At 37.6% G+C, this 27193-nt stretch overlaps 1 protein-coding gene across 2 annotated transcripts; it reads right to left on the bottom strand.

Moving 5' to 3' along the window:
- Window positions 1-5462: 5462 nt before the first annotated feature.
- EDA14 (embryo sac development arrest 14) lies at window positions 5463-24048 on the bottom strand. Of its 2 annotated transcripts, none has more exons than XM_088944160.1 (10): window positions 23784-24048; window positions 20326-20479; window positions 20152-20242; window positions 19913-20004; window positions 19599-19692; window positions 19432-19511; window positions 13913-13996; window positions 6332-6445; window positions 6144-6241; window positions 5463-6024 (listed from the first exon to the last, which is right to left on the bottom strand). In XM_088944160.1, exons 2-10 carry the CDS (start codon window positions 20379-20381, stop codon window positions 6005-6007), a joined length of 729 nt encoding a protein of 242 aa, XP_088800286.1. In that variant the 5' UTR covers window positions 20382-20479; window positions 23784-24048; the 3' UTR covers window positions 5463-6004. The 2 variants fall into 2 exon arrangements, with proteins under 2 accessions (XP_088800286.1, XP_088800287.1); XM_088944161.1 differs by having other exon boundaries at window positions 6332-6431.
- Between the last annotated feature and the right edge of the window lie 3145 nt (window positions 24049-27193).

Raw genomic sequence — 27193 nt, 5'->3', positions numbered from 1 at the left:
ACTCAATTATAACACATCACTAGGTGTCGGTTTCAAAAGATTTGCAAAATGTTTTAATTCCCGGGATCCATGTGAGTGGAGAGTGCGGCACTGTTCCTTGCAGCCGAGGGAGAGGTCTTCTCTTGTCGGGCAGTGCTTGATCATTAAGGGCTGAGAGGTTAAGTGTAAGACCATTTAGGATAATACCTGATGGGCTAATCTTGCACCTACCCACAGTCCTTGAGTTTTTATAAGATAGCTTGGCCTAGGGACCACTTAATGTAAGTGTTGGGCCCATAGGGTCCATGTGATGGGCTCAAGGGGGTCACTGAGTCTTTCAGTGAATTCGGCTGGGCCTTGTAATAAAGGCTGGGCCGAACCCATGTGGTTGGTGTGTAGACCAATGCTTGGGTCCCACGCCATACAAAGAAGCCTAACTGGGCAGCAGATTAGAAACTGGTTAAACATTAAACACTTAATGGGCCAAAAGCCCATTTCGAACTAGGCTGATATGATCACCTCCTGTTCATGGGGCGAATCTGAGATTAATGTTAGTAAAAGGATTGGGTCTTTAGTCTTATCCACTCTAAGAGACCAAATTCAAATTAGATTTGAATCTGGTAACCTCCTGATAAGATCAGGAGTTAACTAACTTAATCTGCAGATAGGATTAAGATTAACCCATATCCAAATACTGATTTGGATTGGGATAACTCCCAAAAATATTGGGAGGTTTCTTAATCAAGAAGAAAGAGGAGAAAACCCTAACAGAAATATCAGATTTCGAACTAGGGGTTTTGACTAAGCAAAAAACACATCCTGCAATTTGAGATTTGATCTTTCACAGACTCCAGAGAGAAGAGACAATTCTGCTCTTTTCGTCCCTAGACTTCTCCTCCTTTAGCCGCCACCACTCCCTGTTGGAAGATTGGATCTTTGCAGCAACAGGAAGTCAAGAAATCAGTTCTTGACAATAGTCTTGCAAAAAAGACAAAAGGATTCGGTATTCAAGGTTTCTAGGGGGTTCTTGTGAAGAATCCAGTGTGTATGACGCATCCTGCTGGTTCCGTTCCATCCACAACTGTGTCATCTTCAGCAGGAGCGGATCTTGGTTTTTTCTTTGGGCGTGAACACCAACTTTGGGAGATATTATTTCTCTGGATCAGGTATATTCCTTCCTATTTCTTTTTGGTTCAGATCTGGTTTGTTTATGGTTCAAGTAGGATCCTTGAATAATGTATTCTAAATTTAGGGAATATGATTCCTAGTTGGAAGAAGGTAGGAAATTTTTTTGAAATTCGCCCCCCATTCCGCATCCTTCATGGCGTCCATTAGATGGATCCTACCATTCTTTTAGAAACTACAACCCCCACCAATATTAAAGCCTTTGTTACGAATAAAGGTTTTAGTTGGGAGTTTCCTTTTAAGGAAAAGATAAATGAAAGTTTTTAATTTTGGAGGACAGTTTAGGCTCCACACCATCGAATTCTTGTTAAGGCGATTATTTTCATTAAGGATCAAGCTACATTTCATTTTATAAGCCGAACTGATAGAGAATTTCCCGTGGGCATGTGGTCTCCATATAAATTTATCTTCTTTTGAATCTAAGAGAATAAATATGGGTTTAATTTTTTCCCAAATGTTTGTGAGGATAAGGCTACAAATTTTATTCTCCATCCAAACATTTCTCTCCTTGTGAATTACCTTAGTCACTAATAGCTCATCATTATCTATTCTTTCTTGTGGGATAGTTTCCTTGAAAGCCACATCTTTAGCCCACCTATCTTTCCAGGATTATTGATCTACCATTTCCTAGCTCCCACCTTGTTCCTCTACTAGGATCTCTCTATCTTTAAGGACTCCCCTCCACGCCCAAGAAACAGTCTTTTTCTCCTTAGCATTCCAAAAATTCTCTTTTGAAGGCATTGCCTTTAATTACTCTTACCCAAAGGTTTTCTTTTTCATTTAAAATTTTCGAACCTAGTTTTGCCAAGTTGGCTTTATTGACCCATTAAAGATTTTTTAATCCCAGCCCACCCCAGCATTTTGGAGAGCAAACCTTCTTCCACTTAATAAGATGCAAGAGTTTCTTATTATTTGAGTTTGACCAAAGAAAATCTCTTTGGTTTTTGTTAACTTCATCAATGATGTTTTGGGGCAGTTTAAAGGATCTCATAAGAAATCGGGGCATCATATTGGCGGAGGCATTGAGCAAAGTTATCCTATCAGCTAGAGATAGGGTATCTTTCTTCCATCCAACCAATTTGTTACAAACTTTATATCTCAAACTCGTGAAAGTTTTCTTTGTGACTCGGCCATTTATAACAGGAGCACCCAAAATAAGTGTCAGTGTTAGTTTGAATTGAGAATCTCAAATTTTTTGCCAAATCTATTGGGTTTTTTTTTTTTTTTTTGAGAATTGGATTGTTGACTTTGTAAAATTTCGACATTATCCTAAAGCAAATACAAACTTGGAGAAATTTTCTTTAATTTTTAGACAAGCAAGAATTGTGGTTTCAACAAAAATAAGACAATCATCTGTAATTTGTAAAATTGGGATTTTAGGACTATCTTTTGCTATTTTACACCCAGTGTGGATCTCTGAATTTACTAACTCTTTCTCAAGCTTTCTTGTTAAAAGCTCAGCACAATGGACAAAAATGTAAGGGGATAAAAGATTACCTTGTCTAATCCCCCTGGAAGGAGTAATTCTCTCATGGGACAACCATTTACCAGAACCTGGTAAGAAACTGATGTGATGCATTTCATAACCCATCCTTCTCATTTGTCGTGGATTCCAAATTTAATTAGCGCTTTTTTTCTATAGGCTTTCTCCATATCAACCTTATAGGCCAACATATAGAACATTTAGGTTAGAAATGAACCAACCAAATTAATTTATTTATTTACATTAGGCAACGTGGTCATATATCAATATTTGTATTTAAATTCATATTAAATGAAATTTCTAATATAATAAATAGAGAACAAAATAGATAGTTGTGGCTTAGGCAATCTTAGACCCTCAGGTGGACTAATCATGGATGAATATTGAAATATCTTAAAATTCTTTTCAGAACTGTTGGGGACAAGAAATATCCTTAAGGAAGTGGCAATTGAGGGAGATTCATGAATAATCATTGTGTGGTTCAAAGATGGATAGAAGGTAGCTTGGAGCCATAGATATAATCTGGGATGTAAAAAGATTAATGGAGAATATGCAAGCAAAAATAAGGAATGACAACGGGTAGGGTGCTCGTGCAAATTTCTCTACCCATTCCCAAACCCACCTAAGTATCCTTTATACCAAACTCATTTAACTTTTCCTCTCAATTTCTCACTCGTTCCAACCCGTCCAACCCAATTATAATACCATATATTATAATATGTAATATACATGAAACTTATGTCTTATAAGAAAACTCTATCAAATGTTCATCAAAAACCGGAAAATGAACCAAACCAAGAAAATCAAACTGAAAAATCCTTTTGTTTCAATTAATCTATAAAAAATCAAACTGAAAAATCCTTTTTAACATATCATATATTTATATATTCATCTATAATATATATTATAAATACAAAAAGCCAAAGAAGAGAATCGATCAAAAACTGAACTTTGGTTCAGTTTTGTTTTTCAATATTGCAAAAACCGAGGAACTGGTTGGGTTTCAACAATTTGCCCATGGTTTGGTCAACCAAACTAAGAGCACCCCTACCAAATTCTAAAGCACTTGTTTTCTCTCTTTTTATTTTATTTTTTATTTTGACATCATAAGGTGTTAGGGGCTTGGAGATGAGGATAACCTATTATCATCCCTCCATACCCATAAGGTCATAACTAGACCTATTCATGGGTCGGGTGGACTGGGTTCGGGTCGGGCTTTGTCTCTATATTAACAGAATATACTTAGGCCCGAGCCCAAGCCTGGCCCTTATACAAAGCCCGAAGCCTGAGCCCAACCCTTATATAAAGCCTAAAGTCCGGGCCTAGGCCCAAGCTCAGCCAAAAAATTAAAAAAGATTTTTTTATTTTTCATTCAATAAAAACTGTTTTATTTATATTAAAGGACCTTAAAACCTAAAAAAATAATGAAAGATATCACTATTACTTGAAAAAAGAAAAGAATAATAAAGAAAACATACTATATATAATATATTATCATGTCAGGCTCAGGCTGGGTTTTCTTTAGAAAGCCCGAACTTGGCCCGAAAAAATGTTAGGCCTAGTGTTTTAGGCCCGAGCCTAAAATCCTATCCAAGCCCGACTTAGATCGGGTAGGGCTGAATCGGCCCATCAAGCTACTCAGCCCCCATGAACAAGTTTACCCATAACCCCCAACCTTGTCCCACGTGAGAGTCGTATTTGATCCAAAGCACTTAAGAGTTAAGACTATCATTTCAATTTGAGTTTGAATTTGAATTTTGACAAATAAATATCATTTGTATTCTTAATTCTAGCAATAAAATTTTAAATATAAATTATGAATATCTAAAAATCATTAAGAAGTATGTCACCTAAAAATAATGCTTGGATTGGACTTGAATTTACCCAAACCAATCGAGTCTCTATCTAAATTTAGACAAATAGATACCATTTGCAATCCTAAATCCTAATAATATTAATTTAAAGTCCACTCAAATTTAGAAATAATTAAATTCATAGTAAATATTTCACCTAGAAATATTGCTTGGATTGGACTTAAACTTGCCCAAACCAATTGGGTCTTAATTTAAATTTAAACAAATAGATACAATTATCTTACATCCCAATTATAATAATTTAAAGTCCATTTAAATTTAATAATAATTGTCAATAAAAATTTTAAAATTAATTAGTAAATTTAAATTTCAAAATTTGCAAATTAACCAATTAAGAATACCATAGGCCATATGGCTCCTCCTAGCTTCTATTTAATTAATTTCTCTTCATATATTATATATTATTAATAATTTTATACTATATATCACATTAGGTTATATTACAGCATATATATATATATATACATATATAATTGAGTTTATAATCAGGTATTGGGAACGGGTACCTACATCGAATGAAACCAAATATTGGGTATCAGATATCCTAGAGTCAAAACCCCAACCCTATAGGTTTTAATCTAAAATCCCAAACCCCATAAAGCTTTGATAAAGTGGCCCTATTAGAGTCCAGACGAGTCAGATATCAAATACTTCCTGCAAATTTTCCTTCCCTACAATGAAATAGGTTCAAAAGGCTGCCAAATGGACTGGAACAAGGGATCAATTGCATTGGGACCAAACTGACTAGGGGTTTATGTTTTCTCTTTGTTTGAAGGTTAGCTAAGGCTAGCCTCCCTACTTCGACTCTCCTGCTTCGAATCTTTGATGTACACTCCTTTTCCTTCTGATCTGATTAATAATTCAGTGGTATCTCATGAGAACAAAAAAATAGATATTGAATTGCTACAAGATTAAATGGAGATAACTAATGGACATTTCAATGAGAATCAAATTCGTAATTTGATTTTTTTATATTTAAAAAATTCAAAATATACAGAAAATTTAGAGGGTCCTAGTTAGAAGAGTGGAGGGGCTGCTGAATATCCATCTATCTATGGGCCAATAAAACTAATCCACAAAACAAAACAAAAAATGTCTCACAACAATAGGAAGATGGGGACCATGAAAACAGAAGTCCCCGACTCCCCGGAGACTTTGGCCCACTGAAATAGAACGCGAGCAGGAATTGACGAAGACAACGCTGGAAACATTAGCACCCTATTGGACAAGTTCATACAAGTCGACAATCTCTTTAATTAATAATGCATATTTATATTTGTTGCTACTGTTGTCAATTGCCATCAAGCAATCATATTCATACGACTATAAGAACTCCGAGAAAAAGAAAAACCAGAGAGAGAGAGAGAGGATCCTGAGTTATCCTGTCGGTTCATTTTTCTATCTGCTCCATAGTTTGGTCAAACCAGGGAAATGAAATAAAGCCTCGAGAAATCATGGGCCTTGGATAGACAGGGTTTTGATTTCATCCAGCTCCAAACTCCCCTGTAACAACATTTTTTCATACAACTTCAGAACTAGCAGTGGTCAGTGGTCACCAAAAGGAGTAAAAAATTAGCGTCTTAACAGATACAATGAAATACTGCATTGCTGCCAAGCCATACCTTCATCAGCGTTTCCTTTCCATTCGCCATTTATATACAGGTCTCGAGGTTGGATTGACAATTTCATCATCATGGAGTTTGCGTTTCCGACCCTTTTTCTGTTTGAAAAATATGACGAACTAGAAAATATAAACTAATGATTCCCAACTATTAGAAATGACATAACAGAAATCAAATGACAACTTTACCTGCAATTCTTTCTGCAAGGCCATGTCCATGTATAGTTTCTCCAAATCGTTTGCTCTCTTCTTCCTATCCTCAAGTTTCTTGTAAGCAGCAGCTGTTCTCCTGCATATGGAAGACTACGACTTGTCATATTAACAAAAACCTCGGCTTGAGTGGCAATTTGGTCATTTTTTATAGTTGGAAATTTTCCCTTTATATTAAAAAGTATAACCTTGATGAGAAATATATGTTAGACAAATAACCAATACAAAAACAAGGTGGAACTTAGGGATTATGTGAACTAAAGGATTATGTCATGAAATGAATGGTTTAATTTCCAACATAATCTCCACTCGGCAGAAGGAGTCCTGAATAGCATCAGCTATATTAGGTTCAGAGCAACCATCCAGTTTCAAAATAGGCTACATTAGAGAATCTGCAGGTTTTGATCCAAGATTATCATTGTAGTAAATCAAGTACATATTTGTGTTGGATAAAATAGAAAGAAGTCAAAGGAAGGGAAAGGTTTGTATAGGTTTCCCAACCTTTCCCTACCTTTTGTTTCAAACCAAATATAGCCTGAGGGACTCAAGTCCTTGAGCTCAAATTCTTTTGCCAAAAAAACCTTTTAGCTGCTCTACGTCTTAGCACAATCACCTATAACCACTAGATAATCAATGTAAATGATGTATAGTGGTCAAACTTATTATCCTTCTGACAACAATTTAATCAGCCTGATTACAAGACCCAACTTCTGCACAGCAAAACTGAACTTCTCAAACTAAGCCCCAGGAGATTATTTGAGTCCATAAATAGCATATTTTAGCTTTCACACCTGCCTCTCCTATCCTAATAGCCTGATCCCTAGTGCATTGTCATGTACACTTTTCCTTAAGCTCTCATGTAGGAAATTATTCTTTACAACAATGTGATATAGGGACCAAGATTAGTTGGCAATAAGGAGAAACCGCTCAAATTGGATTTATCTTCACCAGTGGTGCAAACATCTCCAAGTAGTCACTTTCGTGAGTTTGTGTAAAACCTTTAACAACTAGTCTTGCCTTATATCAAATCTACCATCAACTTTATTTTTGATAGTGAAAACCTACCTGCATCCCATAGACTTCTGTTATAGGGAGATCAATGAACCTCTGCTCCTCACTTCCCACTTAAAGAAAGGCAATAAAATCAATAAAAGATTTAAATAAAAATAATAAGGAAAAACTTAGGTATTGTAGCATATGATACTAGCTCCATAATAACTTGCCATGTTTTGTATCATGGATGTTAAGAGTAAGGTCCTACCATAGAGCTACCTGCTACCCCCAACTAATATATTAGTTCAGTCAAAATTACTTTCAATAGATTGTTATACTAATGCCATTTAATCTACTAATAAAGAATGCCAAGTATTTCTGTCAACATCAGCTCGTTAAGGACTGATCAAAAAAATACATTAGCTGGTTAATGTTCACTTGTCATGGTGAATTTTGGTATGGGAAACCTGCTAGATGGGAATATATATATATCCAATACGACTAACTAAAGCTGTAAGGAAGCAATGGACTGGTTTTCCCTTTTCATTGAAGGGGCTTTACAGTCAAAGATTTACAAGTTAGAGGCAGAAAAAGTAAAAAGAAGAAGTTATAGTGCAGAAAGAAAGGAAAATGTAAAAAGGGAGATACATTATACTGTATGAATTCTTCTGCCATGAAAAAAAAACAGGAAACATGCTTTCCAGAGAGTAGAAAAGGTGAGGGATGGAGGAGGTTCTTAGGGTTCTGAAGGAGGTATTGAAGCTTTAAGAAGGAAAAGAGAAAAGTGATGTCTCTGATGAAGTGAAGAAAAACAATAAAGTGGCAAACAAAGCTGCTGTAGAAGATGCTGGTTCTTCTGAAGAATTGCTAGGGACAAGGAAACCAATTGGTTCTATTAAAATGGTGACAAGTTTTGAGAAAGAATTTTGGCAACATAAGCTACTGAGCAACCACAGGACTGGAAGAAAGTAGATGATAAAGGGATTGACGATTCAGGGGGCGATAATAACTACCCCTTTTAGTAAGCGGCTTTGGTTGATGTGGTGGACATTGTAGAAGTGAATGCAGTAAAATTCCCTTCCGATCAAGGAAACTTTATGACGTCAAAATGGGGTCCACTTTCAAATGAGTAGATATATGAAGCAGAGGATGAACTTCTCGTTTGTATCATTGGGGTCCACTTTCAAATGAGTAGATATATGGTGCATTGGTTTGACTGGACCTGGTCCATCTGTAATGGGTTGGACTGGACCTGGTCCATTGATAGATTGGACAGTTTGTGGTGCATTGGTTCATATCATTGGTCTTTTGGAGTATTGGACCAGTCCAGAATTAATGGTCCAAATTATTTATTGGGTTGACTTGACCTGGTCAATCTGTAATGGATTTAGAATGGGTCAGTTGAACCAATATCCAGCCCATTGATAGACGATAAGAATACAGGTGTCAATGGACCGGGGTTGAATTGGAACAAATCTAAATTAAAACCAATTTGAATAGATTGGACAGTCCAGTCATTGAATTGGACCAGTCCAAAATGGTCCAAAGTGTTCACCAAACTGGATTGGACCCGGTCCTTTTGTAATGGACTCATATTGGACCAAATCTGGTCCAATTGACACCCTAATACACTCGGCAGCCATTAGCTTGATTGGAGAAAAACCAGAAAGGTCCCAAGGAAGATACAAGTGCTTGCTGACCAGATGAGCTTCTCTGTGTGGCTAGCAACGGCCATTGAAGCTACCTTATTGAAAGATGCTCACAAAGAGGAAGACAAAGGGATTGAACAAGAAACTCTACATGGCAGGAAACAAGTGGATAGTTCAAATTTGATTTGCACTTACATGAATTTGGAAAGACAAAATTTGGGTAAAGGAAAAGATAACCAAACAGGGGAGTTTTCTTCAGGGTCAAGAAAACCAGGGGAGTTGGCATGTGCCTAGTCCCTTGCTCAGATGTTGACCAGTGGTATTTCGACTTCTAGCAATGCACCAAGTGCCAAAATGTTAAGTGGGAGGAAGGGCTGAAGAGGTGACATTTTAAATTGTCACGTGAGGGAGAAGGAAATGAGTTTGGTATGTTTAACTCAATGAATTTTAAGGATGGGCATTTGGAACACATTAGAGGGGAGCAGTGTTGTGTGATGATGGATGATAACTTGTGTGCCTATCATCATCTATCTCAAAGCAATTAACAGAGCCTTGTGCATCTTGGTGGAGTTTCACAATTAGAAGAGTTTTTCAAGAAGAATTTGTATTCAAAGATGCCAAGAGGAAGGGTGTAACTACCCACCGATATTGACTCACTAACCCATTTGCCACCCATGTTAGAGGGTCAGAGTGGGCCACAACTCTCTTTGACCCTGACCCACCCTAAACCACCCATTTGACCCTCTAATTTAAATGCATAAAAACATAAAACAATATACTAAATATCAAAAAAAAAAAAGAAAAAAGAGGAAGGGTGTAACTTTCAAAAAGTTTACTTCAGGGAAGATCAAAGGAGCAGGTAAGAGGAGTCTTAAAAAATGGGAGTGGGTATTAATGAGTTCCACTCATGAAGATGGATTGATCGTAGTGAATGGTATGACATCCTGAACATGTTGGAAATGCAGTTGTTCCCTTGAGGGCAACACTGTTTGAAATGCAGTTGAATCCAGGGAGCTGCATGGTAGAATTGTGAAGGCAAGATGGTGGGTGTGAAAGGAGTGAGAAAGAAGGAGATCATAAAGGAGATTGATTCAGAAGCTATCAATTCCCAGAAGAATATTGAGGGGCAATCCGGCAGATATTCGAAATCATTAGCAGGGAAAGACTGGAGGAATGAACATTATGAGGCAATAGAGGAGAGTGAAATGTCTAAGTATTCAAAAAGAACTGGTGATGTCTAGGATAAGGCGGACAATGTGTAGTTTTCCGAAGTATTCATAGGAAAATTGGGAAGGATTTAGGAAGAAAAAAACGGTAAAATTCCGTCTGAAAAATTTAACAGAAGTGATGCTTCTTTAGTGAAGTTGAAAAGGCTGGAAGGATTTAATGGTGATCAATTGGTTCATGTTACACAAGGTTTTTCACCACTTGAAGGGTTTATTGCAGTCTGTCCTTGTAGTAAATAGAAAAGGTACTACAAAAGGGAGGCAATAAAGGAGAAAACAAAAACTAAGAACAGCCAAAGAATCAGTTGCATTGTGGATCATCTAGAAAAAGGGATTAAGATGGAAAGACAAGGAACTGATTCAGCTATCCAAAAAGAAAACAACTATATCAAATATAGAAGAGAGTCAGAGAGCTGAGGTTGAACCAGAGGAAGAGAAAGAAGATGAGGAGGATAATGAGGATATAGAGACTGATCAAATGATGAGTTAGCAAAGCGGAGGGGAGTACGGACCTAGACAATGCAGAAATTAAAGTCCATGTGTTGGGATTATATGTTATTGGAGAAGAGGGATTTGCAGGAAAGATCCAGGAATTGGAGATGTATTGAGCGAGGAAAGTTGGAAAGGGAAAGCTATCTGGGAAGGTTATTGGGGCTAGATATCTTGTCACCTTGTTGTGTACTCTGCTCTTTTTTCTCTTTTCACTTCAACATTTTTTTCTTTTTACTGCCAAAAAAAATGCTGTCTTGTTGCATTGCATCAACTTTTCTCCAAGGAGGTCAAATATTTTATGCAGCGAGTAATTTGTGGAAAATCCTGTCTGTAGTTGAGTTGCTGGAAAACAGAGAAATAATTGTTTTATAGGTGTATCAAAAGCTCCTAAATTATTTCCCTAGTTGACTTTTAATATGGCTGCATGCATATATGTGAACATATATGCGAAGAATGCATCTGAAAAAGTGCATGCCATCACTTGGATGTTTAGAATCATCAAAATGGTGATCTTTCTCTGTCAAATGCCATAAATGATTATCCCACTCTTAGACATACTTCTTTTGTCCATTCACATAGAGGCATTAGTTCCCTGATTTTCCTATAATAAAGTCGCACATAAAATCCATTTCAAGGCCACCTTCCCTTGGAAGAAACTCCACATTAATCTTATAAAGGTCAATGAGCCATGCCAGGCACAATATAATCCATATAAATGATATCATTCATGTGATAATATGAAAAAATATTAAATAACATGTTGCTGCAATTAGCCCATAACAGGATTGCCAATCTAACTAAGGCTTTTTTAAGATAAAATAAAAAAAATAATTAAAAGAAAATACGTAATACAAACTAGCCAACCCTTCCAAAACTAAACCAACACCTAAACATGAAACCATACAACTCAAACCCAGCACCCAAAACCAAAAACCAACCAACAACTGCAAAAGCAAAAAGCACGATACCCAACGCCCTCTTCACCCACGGAAAAGGACTCACAAGCCAGACTTAAGACTTTCCCCTCCCTCCCCTACCAGAATCTGCCACCTTTTTCAGCTTCCTATTTACTGGGATGCCCCCAAAGTTAAACCCTTCATCTGTTTAATCCAAAGAAATAGTTCCTTCTTCCTCGTCCTCATCACTTGACCCTGTGTTTTCACAGCCTCTACCTCCTGTTCCAACTGCTTGAAAGTCTCTCCTGCAAAATCTTCTCCTCCCAAGAAAAAATAAACCTAATTTCTTCGCAACAAAAGAAACCTTCTTCACCCAAACGTCCATCCTCTCATCACCTCTTAACCGACTGTTCTGTGACTCGCTACCAACTTTCCTTTTATCTCTATCTCCAGAGCTGCTTGCCTCCACATCCCCAGCCACATGATCTTCTCCACCACTCCTTGAATGTGACGTAGATGGAGCTGAGTCCGCCCCCACATTGCCCCTCATCTCTGGGGTGTGGGACACTGTGAAGAGAGGCAACTCCACCCCTCCTGAATTCTGCACCATGACTCCTTGAATGCAACGTAGATGGAACTGAGTCCGCCCCCACATTGTCCCCCATCTCTGGGGTGTCAGACACTGTGAATAGAGGCAACCCCACCCCTCCCAAATTCTGCACCACTACCTCCAGTTCATGTTCGTCCCTACTTACACACCCAACAAGATCCAACAAACATTATGTTTTTTTTTTCGCCAGAACATTTACACGTAACTCTTAGCCCTGCTTTTTACATGCAAGTTTAGCTGATATAAGTCTCTTCAGGTTCCTCACTACATTTTCATTAAATGCTCTAAGCGGACGTCGCAAGCACCACCGCTTGCCCAGGTGAAACGCCACCAAATCCATCAACCAAATGCACCTTAAACAGGTCGGATCCCCAATTTGAGCCATCACCACATGCGGCTAACTGTAAACCTAGAACCCGGATCAAGATACCCTGTGACGACTTGGGCCCCAACGATGACAATGAATTTGAAATTGAGGAGAGGATGGGAAAAATCTCTCCTCCAGTTCAGTAGGGCCCATCTTCTCTGCTAATGGGATTACCGCCAACACCACCACCTCTATTCTCCCCTATTCAGGAAGGTGAACCTCCATCTCACCATTGGGAACAAAGCCTCCCCCTGACAAAACGACAGCTTTCTCATCCCATGAACCCCCCTCCATCTCTGAAATCCAGGGAAAATTCTAACCCTTACTCTTCTAAACGAAGCAAATGGAGCTTGAGATTGGCCCCCAACCCCTCCGACACTTTCAGCCACCGAATGAGCCACAAAACTACCAGAAGCCTTCTCCTCCACATCCACCACCGCCCACCTTAGACCACGATTTTGACATGCACCTAAAGAACTAGGACTTCCACGACCACCCTTGTTGAAAACACCTCCCCTAAGACCTCTAGCGACATCATCTTAGGAAGGTCACAGGAAGCTTTAGCCCATACCACTAATTGAACAGCCTCTAAATCTTTCCATTGAAGATTCTCGAGAGCTACCTCCACGAAGACACCAATGACATTGCCCAGCTCTCTGAATGTGCTCCAACACCAGGCATGGAGCGGAACACCATAGAACCGAACTCTCCATTTTTGAAACCCCTCAAAAATGCAAACCCTCTCCACTCCTGGCGTCCAAAGGTCCAGCTCCAAACACCGACCATTACACCACAACGGGGACCTTTCCAATAACTACAGCTTCAACCTCATGCTCTGGCACAAGAAGCACTCTTCCTCCAGCTAAAGATCTGATCTAGAATTTCGTCTTACCTCCCCCACCTTTATCCAACCACCATTGAATTTCTTCACAAGAGACACTTTCTCATGCCACCTCTCCAATCAGACAACTATAAAGGCCCGCTGCTCTCTCTCTGGCTTCCTGACTGATAACACAAATCCTCACCCTAGACTGCAGGACCTTGACTGAGGCTTTCCCTTCTTCCATAAACCCCAAATCCATGACTGGTTAATGAGATTAAGGCTTCCTACACAATCTTTCTTGGTGACAAATAAATCACAAGTTAATGGGTTTACTTTTTGCGCTACAACCTTCTGGTTATTAAGACTGGCTACCTGTGAACTACTAACCTTGAGCGTTATTGAAACTCAACAGTCAAAGAATTATATGATGCTCATCTAAGCTCATATTATAACTGATGTTTAGATTGGTTAGCACAAAAGATGCAATAAATATGTCATTCTCACCTTTTTATATGATCAGGAATATCCTCCAAGGCAGGTAATTTTCCTCCTTGTGAAGATCGAGATCGTATTTCTTTGGCCTCTTCCCTGTTGAAGAGAAAGAAAGATGTAACATGTCGTCATAAGTTTTAAGTTCATAATAAACAAAAAAGAATTTGCAAATAATGTAGACATTTGAAAGAAATTACAACACTCCTAAGATACTTCTCCAGCAATATCATTGTATACTATCTGTATTTTTTTAATGGCAATCATTCTTATAGAATTCATATGATAATAATATATGGCACTAATTGAAGAAGGTAGTCTCATGTATACTCTTTAGTACCGCAAAGCAAGAGGAGGAGCAACAAAGTAGCAATTCTCAAATGTTATGTACAGGCAGGAGAAGTAGCTTTTTTATTGAATAAAGTAATTACAAATATACTTTAGCCTTAAAAATGCTGTTAGAAAAAGGATTACATTAGTTTTTTTTATCAACAACAGCAATTACATTAGTTATATAACCATCTTTTGGATTTTCTTTTCTTTTTTTTTTATAAGCAACAAAAGGAGAATATAAATTAAACATCAAGCTGCACACGAAAAGTACAGCCAAAAAAGCATACAAAGCTGGGCCTCCAAAGAGGCCCTCCACATCTGACAACAGAGAAAAATAAATACAACAAAGCAAAAACAGCACTGATTACAATTTACACATTAGCATCTATTCCTGGGCATCCCCAGTCTAAACAAGTTTTCTCAACCCCAGCCTTAGCAAGAGAATCAGCCAATATATTGGCATTCCTTGGCACCCATTTGAATTAGGCGTTCAAATCAGCACCTACAGCTTGATTCTGACTAAAGGTCTGAACTTCCAAGGAGTTTGGTCTTGCCTTGCCATCCAGCCTATAACCATTTGAAAGTCACCTTCAACTTCCACATTCCTCAACTCCTACTAACCAACAACTTCAAGCCCTGAACCAAGGCCAAAAGTTCAACTCTAGAAGTATTTCCCTGTCCCACTGGGCCTGAGAAGCTTAGCATGATACTGCCCTCATGGTCTCTAACAACTCCTCCCACCCCAGAGGGCCCTGGGTTTCCAAGGCTCCAACTGTCAAAATTAAGTTTGAGCACCTCTAGACCAATCTACCATCCTTTGTTGGCGAGTATGCTGAAACTCTCATCACCTGCCACTCCCTAACCAGATCATTGATAAAAACCCCTGGAAAAGCCCCACACATCACCGCCCAGTGCAATACCTTTACTTTGGTAAGTTCAAACACTTCCTCTACAGTTTTGCACTTTTCTTCAAAAATCCTTGCATTTCTTTCACACCATAAACCCCATAGCACTGCATCACAAATGCATTGCCAAACAACCTTTTGTCTTCGAGTGGAGCCACTAAAAACATCTGATTTGAATAGATCTACTACTGCATCTGGTGCCACCCAAGTTTTTCCAAACAGTGAGAGGAAGAGCTGGATGTGAGAGGTTTGAGGCATGGAAAAGACAGAAAAGATAACAATTATAACTAGAAACACCAAACCAGGTTTGGTATTGTTAGAGGAAACAAAACTGGAAAGTTTGACTTGAGATTGAAACTGGATATTTGGGGAGAGGAGAGTGCATAATGGGTGGACCTACAAGCTTAGGGATGGTCAGGAGGGGTTGGGATAATTTGGAGTTCAGAAGGCTTGTTGATTTATTGGAAATTTCTGGAATTCACTTGTGTTACAGCCTTGTAATGTAGACGCATTGCCAGTTTAAAGTAGGTACTTTAGTCTTGATGTTGTTGGTGTTGTCATCTAGACAACCAATGTGACAGGATGTAACCTTTGGTTTTAATAAAATTTCTTTCTTGATTCTTCAAAAAAAAAAAAAAGAGGAAGAACTGCCATAGTCTAGAAACATAGGGACATTGTAATAGTAGATGATTAGTATTTTCCCCACTCTTCCAGCAAAGAGCACACACATGAGGAGAGAGAGAGACCAGTGTTTCCATTTCCTTTGGAGCCTCTCATGGGTGTTGATGATTTGGTTAACAGCCTCCCAACAAAAAACCTTACTTTAGGGGGAATCAGGCAACCCCATACCTCTTTAACAGGGAATGGTTGAGCTTCTGAAATGGGAAATAAGCATTGAAAAAAGGAGGCACGCATGAAACAACCATTTGTATCAGGGGTCCAAATTCTCTCATCATTCCCTGATGAAGACAAAACAAAGATTTCAAGAAGGGTTACAAAAGAGACCAGCCCATTTATTTCAAAATCCCTTAAAGACCTTCTTAGACCCAAATCCCAAGCTAAACCATTCTCTCCAAAGGAAAACAAATCTGCAATTGTACTATTTTTAGAGTTGGACAGCCTATAAATTCCCAGAAAGGTTTGAAAAAAAACGAGAGTCCCCCCCCCCAAGTATCTTCCCAAAACTTACACTTTGCCCTGAAACCACATCATATTTTATGTCTTGCATGAAAGTAGGCAAAAGAATCAGAATTGACCTCTAGGGGCTTCTCAAAATTGCTCCCGTGGAAGGCCCTGAGTCCCAACCATTTGGATGCAACCAATAGATGCTTTTGATCACCAAATGCCTTAAAGCCTCTCTTTCCTTTGGGAATCTCCACAACCATTTCCCTAACAAAACCATGTTTTTTCTTGAATTCTGCCAATTCCTAAACCTCCCTGCTCTTTAGAAATGCTCACCTTTTCCCAATTCAACAAATGACTACTCTTACTACCTCCCAGTTCCCACAAGAAATCTCTAATGAATTTCTCCAACCTCCTCACCACCTTCCCTGGAGCCCTAAACATAGACAAAAAATTGACTGGGAGATTAGATAAAGTAGTTTTGACCAAAGTGATTCTTCCCCCTTTGGAAATGTAGTTCTTTTTCCAAGATGCCAACCTTTTCCCAAACCTTTCAATAATACTCTACCAGGACTCCTGTCTTGGGTTACCTCCTAAGGGCAGTCCTAGATATTTAATTGGCCACTCCTTTATCTCACAACCCAACACTTCTGCACACTCCTACAGCTCTACTCTCTATTTCCTCAAACTGGCTTTCAAACTGGAGACTCTTTCAACTAGTTCTAAAATCTTTTTTATAGTCCTAATGTCTTGTACCCCCTTGAACTCACCTAAAATTAAGGTATCATCTGCAAACTAAAGGAGAGACACAACTTGGCTTCTCCTCCCAATTCTAAAACCTCTGAAGATACTCCTTTCATCCACTCTCTTTAAAACTTTACTGAAAATCTCTGCCACCAAAGTAAACAACATTGGTGAAAGTGAGTCCCCTTGTCGTAATCCTCTTGAAGCCTTGAAAAAATCTTTTGGAGAGACATTGATCAGTATTGAAAAGTGAGTTGTCCCCAAATACCCCATCATCCAGCCTATCCATCTCTAACCAAAACCCATTTGGTCCATCACCCACCATAAGAAAAATTCTAGTCCACATGATCATAGGCCTTTTCCAAGTCCAATTGGAAGAAAAATCTTTGTTCCTTGATTTCTAAAATCCTCCATTGCGTCATTAGCTATTAGGGTCTGACCCAAAGTCATCCTTTGCTTAATGAAAGCTCCTTTTCCCTTGGAGCCACCCAATGAAGAACCTCTTTCAGTCTCACCGAAAGAACCTTAGCCACTATTTTGTAAAGACTTGTAGCAAAGCTAATAGGTCTGAACGCATTTGTAAAGGCAGCCCATACACGCTTTGGGATCAAACAAAGGATGCATTCATTCCTTTTCCCGCGTTTCCTCTAACATAGAATTCATCAAACACTTTCTTTAGATCCCAACACTTTTGGTAAAAAGCCATAGTGAAACCATCCGGACCAAGGGCCTTATCACCACTCATACCCATTACAGCCCTCTTAATCTCCTCCAAAGAGAGGTTCCTCAAGCCTTGTCACCACCTCCGAGGGCAACTTCTCTCACTATAACCCTTCCACCACAGGCCTTTGTGTACACCTTGGTGAGTACAAATCCTTATAACAAGAGACTAAAATGCTCTCAATATTCCCTTATCCCTAAATTCTTCACCATCAACTACCACACTAGAAATCAGATTTTTCTTCCTTCACCCATTTGCCAACAGGTGGAAAAATTTGCTATTGCCATCCCCCTCCTTTAGGGGTCCGGTACACCTGTTTATAGGTGTTTTCAGGAACCCTTTTTTAATGATTAATATAATATATATACATATAACTGAAATTTAAAAAACTAAAAAAAATAAAGGCGCATGGTTTAAAGTACCGATACACAAGGTGCATCGATACTTTGAACCATGGCAGAAAGCACTACCTCACCCCAATATTTCCAGGACATGAAAACAAAGATGTGGGAAACACCATCTCTACATTTTTTTGCACCATATCCACATATTTGGCTTCGCTTTTCTCAGCTTTTGGTTCCACATAGCACCCAGCCCTGTTAAATCCTATTCCACCAACACTAGGGCCAATATTTCCAGGACATGAAAACAAAGATGTGGGAAACACCATATCTACGTTTTTTTATACCATCTCTACATACTTGGCTTCGATTTTCTCAGATTTTTGTTCCACATAGCACCAGGCCCTGTTAAATCCTATTCCACCAACACTAGGGCCAAAATAAATGTAAAAGTCCTAAGAATATATGAAAGCACAGCCAATACCAAAACATACAATGTTGTCATTTGTCAACCAAATACCCATCAAACTTCAATCTGTTGAGAGTTTGTATCAAGAAGGTGCCAAGCATGCAAATATTCAACTAGAAAAGGTGGAACCTAGAAACATAAGAACCATCTCTTTACTGATAAAAAAAAAGCATAAGAACCATCTCTTGCAATAGCAGAAATCAAGAAGACCTCTATCTCCATGTTGGAGTAACTGTCATAAATGATTCTACAAGCTCCCCTAGTCAGAGGCCTCAGAGCAATGACTACAAGAAAGCAAGCTTCTTCAAATAAGTTTGTTTCCCTCTAGGAAAATGGCTCATGATATCATGTCCATGTGAATGCTAGCAATTCTTTGTGATTATGCTAATAATCTTTGATTGTCTAAAATGGCCAAAGCATGAAGAGAAAGCTTCAATGATTTATATCTCCTGTGAGCCATGTTGCAAGCATCAACCTCTTTCTTTGTTTCAGAGGACTAAGAACAATTTAACAGCAAAAATACTTGCTTACTTCAATGATCCAAACCCTATAAAAGAAGAATTGTATCATCATTTATTACCGTGGCATGAAGTTTTATTGAAGCAAATGTAACACCCTGAGAAATAAAATATATGAGTGCGCAGCCAAAGAATAAAAAATACAATCACCAGAAAGCTTGAGGAATAGCTACCAAATAAGATAAAACTGTATCTCATATGTGAAAAAAGGTGCAACATACGCACATAAATTTGAGATACATCTCTTTAACTACTGTTATCACACAAAAAAGCAAGAGTTACAAAAATAAAACCAAGTAACCATAACCCTGCTTTCAATTTAACATAAATAAAAAAGATAGAATTCTTCCAAGTATAATGTGAGAGTTTAGAAGCTCAAACCTATCTTCAGCATAGTAAATATGTTTGTTTGATGGTTGATCATCAAGGCAATGTAACTCAGCACTTAGCTTTTCAACTTTCTGCAGAAAACAAAGGATTCTTAAGGGTCAAAAAACCAACAATGGGAACAAGTAACCTTTCATACCTATTTAAAAATACTTATTTACCCTTTTTTCACTTTGAACTTTCTGAAGGACATATCCCATATCTTGAGTTTTCATTAGCATGAGCTCCTCTTGAGAGTACTTGTTGGGCTCAACCCTGAAACAAACATATTAGTATAAATTAGGAGGGCGAGGGGGCCAAAAACTATGTTAACAGATACAGCAAGGACACGGCTGCATACAGTACCAGTATGAAAGTTACACTAAAAACTTAAGTATCCAACATGATACAACACCCTTGTACAGGTATCTGGGTATCATAGGCCAAAAAGTTGAAAAAGTGCAACAAGAGAGCAGGAAATTAATGTCTACTTTACCCTGGTTTATGGACTCCATTAATAGTCCTTGTTTTTATCATCTTGAAGTAAAATTCATCTGGGTTCCTGGATGTTGCCTTCTCCTTGAGTTTCTGTAAGACAACCAACAAATGTTACCCAATTAATAAAACCCAAATTCAAGGAACCAATTCCTACATATATGTTGACAGGGAATATTAATATAAATAGAAGAAAATATTAATAGAATAAAATTTGGCAAAAGAAACTTAAATTGATACCCGTAATGTTTCTTCTTTCTTATGGAATGCTCTTGCTCGTATGACATAGTCTTTGTGCTTCTCGAGAAGCCCAAACTTTTTCCTCGAATGCCTGAGAGATTATACAAATCATCATGTAAAGGCCCAGAAAGGTAGAAATGAAAATGCAATTGGAAGAGAAGCATGGTCACTCACGGCTGAGCTCGTTCTTTGTGAGCCCGTCTATTGATAGCATTTCTTAATGATGACATTAAAGATCAACTTTCAATTGGGAGGTCAAGAATGAGGGGTCTTCCCTTTGCAGGCCGAAATTTTCAAGCTTTTTGCAAAATGAAACTTTCAAAGTATGCTGTAAATTTTCAGGGGATAAAAGCAAGATATTAGAACTCATTATTTAGATAGAACTACAAAATCCAAGTTTTATATTGATTACTGAAGTTGATAAGGCAACCATCAACCCTAGATACAAACACTTCATTGAACGCTTAAGTGTTGCTATTTTTTAACTCATTCAAGGAAATGTTTTACCTGTCTAACATTTTATGCCTAGTTGGAGAAAAAAGAACATCTCAAAATCTATCACATGTCAATGGCATATAATACAATGCTTCAAATGCACATAGCATATGTAAAGATAGTAGGAAATAGGAATACTCAAACTAAGTAATTTTGTACATATTAGCAAACTAACTCGGGAATGAACCTAGAACTTCATATGGTGAGTAAAGTCAATAAAGAAAAAGACAATTAATATGAAGCACAAAAAAAAAAAGAAAGATAAGGTGTTCACATTTTGTCTTAACTAGATAACGACTACCTTATACTAAGTATTGGGTCACTTTTCTGATCTACTTTGTTTGACCTTATTAACAATTTACGTTAGGCTTCTTATTTGATTTTTTTTCTTTTGATACATATAAAGGTTTCTTATTTGATTTAAGAGATCAAATCAGGTTTTACTTGTAAACAATAATCCATTTTATTTGAGATTCATTATTTATCAAGTATATCTAATCTGGGTTCTTTAATTAATTTTAAAAGATTAAATCAGGTTTAATTTGTAATTGCCAACCTATTTCATCTAAAAGAATGAGACCCACATCATTGAAAGTCATGATAATAGTCTTTTATTTGAATTAGGAAATTGAATAAAAAATATTAATATGGGCATCACATCTTTTATTCTTTTATAGGTAACCACATGTCTGAAGTTAGCACTTTTTACTAAGAGTGGGTAAACACATGTCTGAGGAAGAAAGCTTCAATTTGAGAGTATAAAGAACCATCTCTTAATACTCTTTCTTCTCAAGATAGTGTGCCATTTGCCTGAAGTAGAAGCCCTCCGGTCCAAGGTCATTCAGCAGCAGTTGCCAGGATGTAGTTCTATTATTCTTGAACACTAAATTCATGTTTGCATTAATATAATATAACTAGTTCTTGGATTGACTGAATTCATACCTCCAAAATTGAATAAAACAATGATACTTCTAATTTCTTTAATAAATAGGAATGTGCAAATATACAACATAATTTTGAATTCATGCAAATCAAATCTCACATGTAAACGGTCTGTAACGGAGAGTTAACGGGAAAGGAGCTGTGCGACAGTTGTCAGAAACAATAGGAGTATTTTAAGACAATACTGAAACAGTAGGGGTATAGTTAGTCAATTTCCTAAACCTTAGGTGTAGTTTAAGAAATTTGCCAAAAAAAAAAAGAAAAAGTGAAAAACAAAGGAAATTTGACTGTTGAGCACTCGAGTGTCAACTAAACAAAACAAACAGGAGATTCAATCCAAGGACTTGCTTTCCAAACCCTAGATGAACAGATGCCATTAACAAGCGATTTATAGGTGCAAACCGTTCTTTGGTCAAGTCAAGGGGCAGAAATCGTTTTCCAACATTCTTCATTGTTTTGTTTTCTTCTTCTTTCGGTGCCATTAAGAAGAGATTTGCATGCTTCTCTTTCTTCAAATTTCAGCCAAAGGCAAAAACCATTTATAAGAAATCATTTGATTTCATTAGTGTTTCTTCTTCATCTTCTTCTCACTTGAGGACGCCATTTTTTCCAAGTGAAGCAATAACAAGAGCATTCTGCAACATCAAGCTATAGAAAAATTCTCTTTGCATCGAATTAAGCAACGTGACTAGGACAAGTACAAAGGAAACCACATCTAAACCCCCATGGGCTTAAGTGAATTAGGTTCAGTAACGGTTCCTTAAGAAGTTAGAATTATAAAGTTTCAAGAGCTTGAAGATGGAACTATGGTTGTATCATTTGGAGTTGAAGCAAGAGATGGAATAGCACTTTGGCTAACTGGTATTGGTAGAGAGTCTGTATTATCTCTTTGTCCAGACACCAAGATTAACTTGAAGGAAAAAAAAATATTTTACAAGTAGTTAAAAAGGTCAGACAAATAAAAAATAAGATAGAAAATAGTGACAAGATAACTAGGTTACTATAAAGGTAAGAACTAGAGAGATTGGGCATTAACAAAGATGGAATTAGCTACTGAAGAAATCATCTTTAAGCTTTCTTTTTTCTTATTTCTTTATGGTTTTGGAGAACAACCAGGTGGAGGTGGTGATGGGTCGGGCTATTCTTCAATGATAAATTGAATTAAAATAATAAAAATAAAATACCCATCCAACAAGTATTAAATCAAATGAGAAAATGAATGGAAAAGGATGTGAGAAACTAGCTAACATATTGCTGTCATATGCAAATCCATGAGAATAAGGTCTGTGGGACAGCCAAATTGGTTACTACTTTTATGACCATAGTCGAACTCATTATAAATACATATATATCAGAAATAGAAACAGTCAATTTCTGTTTAAAACTTTAAATATTCAACTGTTTCACTGATTTGTGAGAAAGAAGCTAGTGGAGTTGATAATTGATTAAAAAGATGAGACCTATTACAGTTGAAAAGGGTTACCAACTGTTTTTTATTTAACTCAGTTCTAATGAAATAATTTGTTGATGAAGCAAATTTACTGAATTATAATACAAACTAGTATACTTCCATACAAAATAATGCTTCGTTGTTAAGTAATGTTTTGAAAAAATGAATCAGTTTAATGGTTCTTGCTGCTATACAAAATTCAATTATTATTAGAACTGTTTGACCGACGTTGGTAATGTATGTTTTTGAAATGAGTTTCTTCTTTGTAGAGGGTCTCGACTTAATATCCACACCAATCCAACCAATACGCTTTGGTACAAGGATTTTGGTTATACAGGAGGAAGGCCAGCAAATGCATCACCTACAAGTTACATTGCTCCTGCACTTAAAACACTTCGCTATATTGTATTACATTGTTTATAGGTGGGAAAAAAAGAAAAGAAAAACCCCATACACGTCATAGATATGCACATCATGAATGGCTACAGCTATGAGAAAAACTTTGGAAGTTTGTAGCTTAAGAACTTTATCTTAGAATCGATAGTAAAACCAGGATTTAAACATTCTAATCAATGTTCCTTTGTGTCAAGTTACTAGTCATATTCGCACATGTAGAAGCAGAATAGAGCCATCGTTTCTCATTCCTTTTAAGAAAACAGAGTGGAAACTCTGATGTTTAATCTTTGGGTCTACTCAGTAATCTCTAACCTCTCAAATGAGAAACACAGTTACAGAGAATACATACGGCAAAGAACTATTCTGGGCAAACTGCTGCTCGAAGTGTCGAATCAAAAGAGAGAAGGAAAAACAGAGAACGCCAGAACGGAGTCACCGCCTCACCGGTATCCCTGCTGCTACGGGGCCCGGTGGTCGGCGGCCGGCGGGCGAACTGTGATCTGCGAAGACTGAAGAAGAAGAGGCGAAGACGAACCGGAAGTCGGATCTGCCGAACTGAAAGTTTCGAGCTAAGAAGAGAGAAACGGGAAGTTCCAAACGCCAAAACCTAACTCATATATAAAAGGGTATTATCGTAATTTAATATACGGGTTCGGGATTTATATGCAGACCCACGTTCCCGTCCCCGGTCCAGGGCAAAAGAAAATCCCAAACCCGATCCGTACCGTCCCGTTTGGGGCGGGTCAAATTTAATTTGTTAACTTCTAACCAGAATTATCCATTATTATTTCATATTTGTTAAATTTAATTTGTGGGTTTTGATTTTTGGTAGAAATTCTTGATCGAGAGGGCAAATTATATATTCACTCTCTTGTTAAAGCTTTTGATCCTGTACTTTGTTGTTTATAAAGGTTTTTGTAACCTCTCTCCATTTATTTTCTTAATTTTTGTTGTTGAGTCTGATTTGGTGGAAATATTGAAGGTGAATCTTATCGTCGACTGGGTTGCCGACGACAGCTGCACCAATTCTACCGGCTATCAAGCCAGCCACTATCTTGTGCACAATGGGCATATTTCCCAAATTAAAGTCGAACCATTTTTTATTCACGACATCGTAGAGGCTCATACACATGGTGGAGTATAGTGTTTGTCGTAGGACGGTTGTCGAAATGCCAGAAAAGAGAAGAGGGCAACGACACCTTCTATTTTAATAATCTGGCAATATTGACTGCATGATTTCTAAATTCTAATTTGGAGAGATGAAGGTGATGACTCACTGTCGCGTCGTTGGACAGAAGTTGCAATGGTTGTTATTGCAAGCGACGATGTTCTTCTCCACTCGAGTAGTGGCGGATGTTCTCTACTTGAGAACATCCTTACGACTTTTGTGTTAAATATAGGGTCAAGATAGTATTTTACTATTTGGCAATTTTTCTTAATGTAAGGGCAAAACGACTTTTCATGTTAATCATGATCACACTTGTCAAAAACATAATACTAAAACAGTAGGGGTATAGTTAGTTAATTTCCTAAACCTTAGGAGTAATTTAAGAAACAAAATTTGCACCTTACTCAAACATAATTCCCATAAATGATCTAGTATGACATTCTTGCTTTATGTTAGAGTGTCATCAAGTTGATCTTATGATCTAGATTGCTCATACATGTCTGTAAAGGCTGAAAATGAGATCCAATGGTTGATCTTGCATGAAAATCACATCTAATGGCTCATATCACTTGATGAGCACATTTATCCTATGAATTCTGGATACAAGTTCTGCATTCGTTTGTTTGATTATGATTTGCACTCTTACCTAATATAAAATTTGTACTTTTGCCTCATTTCCATCCATTAGCATTGCAAATTTTGCAACTAAAATTGATACAAAATTTGCATTACTTCCTCCTACCTCAATTCTCTCATATAAATGCCACTTTAAACGAAGGGTTGGTTGTCTCTCATCATCCAGCCCTTCAAGTAACGTTGCAATCCCAAGGAAATTACAAAAATCACGAGGGTAGCCTACTAAGGGACAACCAACCAACTATAAATATTTATGCTCCTATCATACAAGCCCAAGTGGTGGACCCAAAAGTAGAGATCATCTCGGGTACGGTGAGAATCTAGGAACCAAAGAAAAAATGGATCTTACGAATAACCATGGAGGAACCCAAGAAAAGGTTTAAAAGGGAATTTAATGGGCCAGACACACATATGGGCCAGCCCAATGAAATTGAAGAAGGTGGTGACCCTCTCCGAAGGACAGATAAGGTAAGAGTCTAATGCAACAACCCAATCCTTGTTAGTAGTCTTTGGCTATTTTAATTAGGTCACTAGTCTCTTTGAGAAGTCAAGTGGAAAACAAAGGTTAATATAGGAATATATGCTACAAATCTGAAACATGTTTGCCTCTTGCCATCTCATGGAGATTGACAGCCATGGCCCTATTTTCACTTGGTCAAACAAGAGGTATAGTAATGGTCTAATCAAATAGCATCTTTATAAAGTTTTGGTCAATTTAGAATGGTGGACGGCTTTCCCAAAAGTAGTAACTCTCAATGACCCAACGGTGGGCTCGAATCATGGGCCAATAATTCTGGATTTCAGCCCCACTGTTGGGAGGGTTTTAGTTTGAGCCAATGAGGCTTTCACACCCAGAGTGTGAGGAAGTTATTAGAAGGGATTGGGAATCTGCTTCATAGTCAGGTGCTAACCTAGGTCACCACCTTGGAAGCTGTCAAATTGGTCTAAAAAAGTGGAACAGAGTCAGATTTAGTAAAGTCCAAAGAAATATTGCTTGCTTCAGAAACAAATAAAAGGAAACCATAGGTAATCTAATGACTCGTATAGACCCACTCAGAAAGAAGGAAATCACCAAGGCAATGAATGAAGAGAAGAAGCCCTTTAGAGGAAAAAATTTTGAATATCCTAGCTTAAAAATTGGGACAGGAATATGTGTTTCTTCCACCAAAGTGTGATCCTCATAAGAAATGGGAACATATTGTTGAGAATTCATAACGAACAGAATGTTTGGGTGCATTCAAAAGAGGAAGTCCAAGAGATATTTATTAGATCTTTTCAAAATCTTTATACAACAAGCTCCCTTCTAGATGGATCAAACATTTTGGCAGTTTTGTAATCCACCTTGGATGAAGACACGAAAAGGAGGTTGGATCAGCCTCTTAGGGGGGGAGGAAATTAAAAAGGTTGTTTCTAACGTAGGCTCTTTCAAAAGACCCAAGCTAGATAGATTTTTAGGCCTTTTTTACCAGAAACTCTAGAACATAGTGGGGGTCAGAGTAATAATTACAATTCAATAGTGGTTTGAAGTAGCAGAGTTCCCTAGTAGTGTAAACTTCAAAAGCATTGCGTTAATCCCAAAGTGCAAGTAGCAAGGATATGACCCAATATCATCCAATCAACTTAACAAATGTCACATATTGCTTGGTAAATAGACTTAAAGAAATCATGCCCAGGATCATGGATTAAATGTAGTGTGCCTTCCTCAAAAACATGTACATCTCCAACAATATTATGATAGCTCATTAGGCCTTTCATAAACGACATACGAGGAAGAAGGGTAAGTCTTTTTCATGGCAATTAGAATTGATTTTAACAAAGCCTATGATAGGCTCGAGTTAAGTTTTATGAATAAAATATTGACAATGATTGCCTTTCTTAAGCATTAGTAGAAGCTAATCCAGCACTACATTTCCTCGGTTGAATACACAATAAATATAAATAGAACTCAGAGGGAC

The sequence above is a fragment of the Nelumbo lutea genome, chromosome 5 (genome assembly GCF_056320005.1).
Source record: "Nelumbo lutea isolate HS-2025 chromosome 5, American lotus-T2T, whole genome shotgun sequence".
NCBI classification, from domain to species: Eukaryota; Viridiplantae; Streptophyta; class Magnoliopsida; order Proteales; family Nelumbonaceae; genus Nelumbo; species Nelumbo lutea.
Note: the sequence above shows the minus strand (reverse complement) of the source record. Positions and strands in the feature narration are given on the sequence as shown.

What these genes read in the sequence shown, in the direction of transcription:
- EDA14 (XM_088944160.1), bottom strand. Translation starts at nt 20,381, where the DNA reads ATGTCATCATTAAGAAATGCTATCAATAGACGGGCTCACAAAGAACGA. An exon ending in AAGTTCAAAGTGAAAAAAGG is followed by an intron (nt 19,512 to 19,598) that starts GTAAATAAGTAT and finishes TGTTTTCTGCAG; the next exon opens with AAAGTTGAAAAGCTAAGTGC. An exon ending in GAAAGGAAACGCTGATGAAG is followed by an intron (nt 6,025 to 6,143) that starts GTATGGCTTGGC and finishes ATGTTGTTACAG; the next exon opens with GGGAGTTTGGAGCTGGATGA.